This window comes from Tupaia chinensis, unplaced genomic scaffold (assembly GCF_000334495.1).
Source record: "Tupaia chinensis unplaced genomic scaffold, TupChi_1.0 Scaffold144275_1, whole genome shotgun sequence".
NCBI lineage: Eukaryota > Metazoa > Chordata > Mammalia > Scandentia > Tupaiidae > Tupaia > Tupaia belangeri.
This window is the reverse complement of record NW_006204132.1, coordinates 56,819-59,559: the sequence shown is the minus strand read 5'-3', so window position 1 is coordinate 59,559 and position 2,741 is coordinate 56,819. Positions and strand designations below refer to the sequence as shown.

The window sequence follows — 2,741 nt, the reverse complement described above, 5'->3', positions numbered from 1 at the left end:
CATAAATGACTGGTCCTTCAAGAACTGGGGGGGACAGTTCCAGTACAACTGGTTTTTGATCAAAAAATCCACCCATCCCCTTGAAGATGACACCTTTCAGGTTGGTGGAGACAAGTTATATAGGGAATCAGTGAGAGAAGTCCTTCTTGCCCTTTGCCCACATTGCCTCAATGGAAGCCCTGACTACTATGAGGAGTTCTAGCATCAGTCCCACTTTTCTTGCAATATGGCCCTGGTTACTTGCATATCAATATGTAACTGGTTATATTTTAATTCATTACCATGTAGCTAGAATTGGTTATAAATTCTATACATTTTAATATAAAAAAATAAGGATTTTATAAGCAATGCTTGAGAAGCCAATATTAGGGGGGGAAAAATGGTAGGTAGCCTGAGGCAGGATAGGGTCACTATACGTTCTCCTTCTCAGCAACTGCCTCACTTTCTTCACTCTCAGTAGTCAACTCCCCAGGTGACATCTTGTCTACCACAACTTCGGTGAGCTCCCTGAGATAAGAAAAACAATGTCAAGGTTTTACTTTTGACAGGAGCAATTAAATTTCATATGCAGACTTTGGGTGACAATCTTAAATTGCCTACAATTATTTACCCTGTATCCCTGTTGGAAATCTCATCCTCATCGTGTAGCTTCTGTGCCATGTTTTTCTGGCGTGTGGCATTGAGAGGTTTATACATATCTCTAAGCCAGAGTGGCCGCCTTAACCAGAAGGAGCCACCCTCCTAAAAAATAGAAAAGGAAACATTAATTTGGCATTCCCCCTGCTTTCTCCAGCCACAGCCACTGAATCCTCTTCATATTTACCTGAGTATCAGTTTCTGATGTGCATCTCCCACCCAGGAATGGGAAATTGCTCCTTGGGAGAAAACACATGCACAAGGTAATTAGTGACTCATGCCATTTCCCATGGCTCTCACAATGTATATCTCTGGTCAGACCATAATCACAATGAGCAGAACCACCACTGAGCTGGGATCTTAGAAACCATTTCAGGCATACCAGGCTTTTGCATCCTCATTCAGGGCACAAGTATTTCACACTCTCCAGAAGTATTTCACATCAGTCCCCTCTAGACTTAGTCTCCCATGCATCATTTGCTGGGTGGTGGGGGAGAAGGTGCATCTATTTCCCTAGCTGCTTTGTCCTCTGAGTTGAATCACATCAACAAAACACCTGAGTCCAACTACCAAAGTTATCTAGCTCACAGATTCTCATACTACGGCCTGTCACTAAAGATGAGGAAGTTGTATAGGCAGTTTAAAGGACATGACTACCACTAAAACACAAGTTATTCTTCTTAAATATGAACAGAATAGAAGAAAAATCAGATTGCCTTGTTCCAAAAACTATTTCTGTCAATAGAGTGTACGTTTACTGACGTGTGGTATAAAATGTAGCTCAGAAACCTGGCACAGTATAATCAGTGAAAGGGTCCCCAGATGGACAGGAACCATCCTCTTTCTGATGCTTATTAGTAGAGTGACTGTTGGGCAAGATATTTCCTCCTTCTCCTTCTCTGTTTCTTTATTATAATTGGAAGAACCAAACTACTATCTTAAATCTCTCACAGTTAAATTTCTATGAGGTTTGGATAAAGGAATGGAGCATGGGGTCCAAAATCCAGTAGGATGAGAAGATTGGCTTTTCTATCACTTTAAAGAAAGGACGCATACATTCTGCCTTCCCACAGCTCGAAGGAGACTAGCCTCTTCGCTCCAATGCCATGTCACCTTCTCTAACCCTTGTCCAGAACCAGAACCTCTGGGAAGCTTTCTGTTCTGGCCTCATGCCCACTGCCAGCAGGAACAGGCACAACCAAAACCTCTCCCCCTCCACTTTCTTTCAAGGGCTGATGATAGCAGATGTATCCATGCTACTCCCATCTAATTTAGTTTTTGTCAGGAACTCATTTTGTTGGATCCAGGCAAAGCATTAGGGTAAGTAAGTATTCTTCCCACCTCTGGCAATTTTCATACTATAAGTGAGTGTCTTGAAGTCAGTAAGTTCTAAGTTTCCTTCTAGTTCTAAAATTGCAGGACTAAGGGCCAACAGGTGATGTAGCATTTAAGGCACTGGACTCCCACATAGTCAATCACAGTTCAAGTCTCAGCTCTGGTGGCTTGAAATTCATGCTGGGCATGTGCATGTGCTTGCCCAAGATCCCAAGAGGAGAATGGAGAAGAAGGGATTGTGGTGTGGTCATCCCACTTGAGGGAGGAGGTGATTTCTCACTTTCTCTGTGTTTCTCTGTGTCTCTATAGGAATCACAGATGCCCTGTAGCAAAAATCTCTTGGAAATAAAAACAAATCAAATTCCAGACTATTACTTACCTTGAGCGTCCTCCTTCTTCATCTGCCTGTGATGATTTTCTATGAGAATAAATCTGTTTAGGAAGAAAACATAACCATGGATATCCAGTACAATGACTACTATCTTCAAATCTTTTATTTATTTTAAGTCCTAGCTCTTCAATAAGATGAAAACTTTTTGAGGACAGGAAGTCTAGCCCATTAAATAATTCTTTGGTTTTTCCACAGCACCTAACTTGGGGTGTTGCATGCAGCTGGCACTTAATACATTCTATGGACTCTTTTAGGTAACATTCAATAGACCATTTCTAATAGAAATTCTCAGAAGCAGGGGGAAAAATCCTTAACTTGATAACAGTATCTCCCTGAAACCTAAACAGCAGTGTTGTTTCAAAGTCAAGAACAGGCGGCG

General features: G+C 41.6%; 1 protein-coding gene across 1 annotated transcript in view; it reads right to left on the bottom strand.

The window, feature by feature from the left end:
- Positions 1-338: 338 nt before the first annotated feature.
- LOC102492146 (leucine-rich repeat-containing protein 37A3) overlaps positions 339-2,741 on the bottom strand; it is a 39,557-nt gene continuing 37,154 nt past the window's right edge. The window contains exons 8-11 of the mRNA XM_006166538.2: positions 2,351-2,403; positions 824-875; positions 611-741; positions 339-507 (exon numbers count right to left, since the gene is read on the bottom strand). Coding sequence (XP_006166600.1) covers positions 411-507; positions 611-741; positions 824-875; positions 2,351-2,403 — 333 coding nt within the window. The 3' untranslated portion in view covers positions 339-410. The remainder of the gene's footprint in view (positions 508-610; positions 742-823; positions 876-2,350; positions 2,404-2,741) is intronic.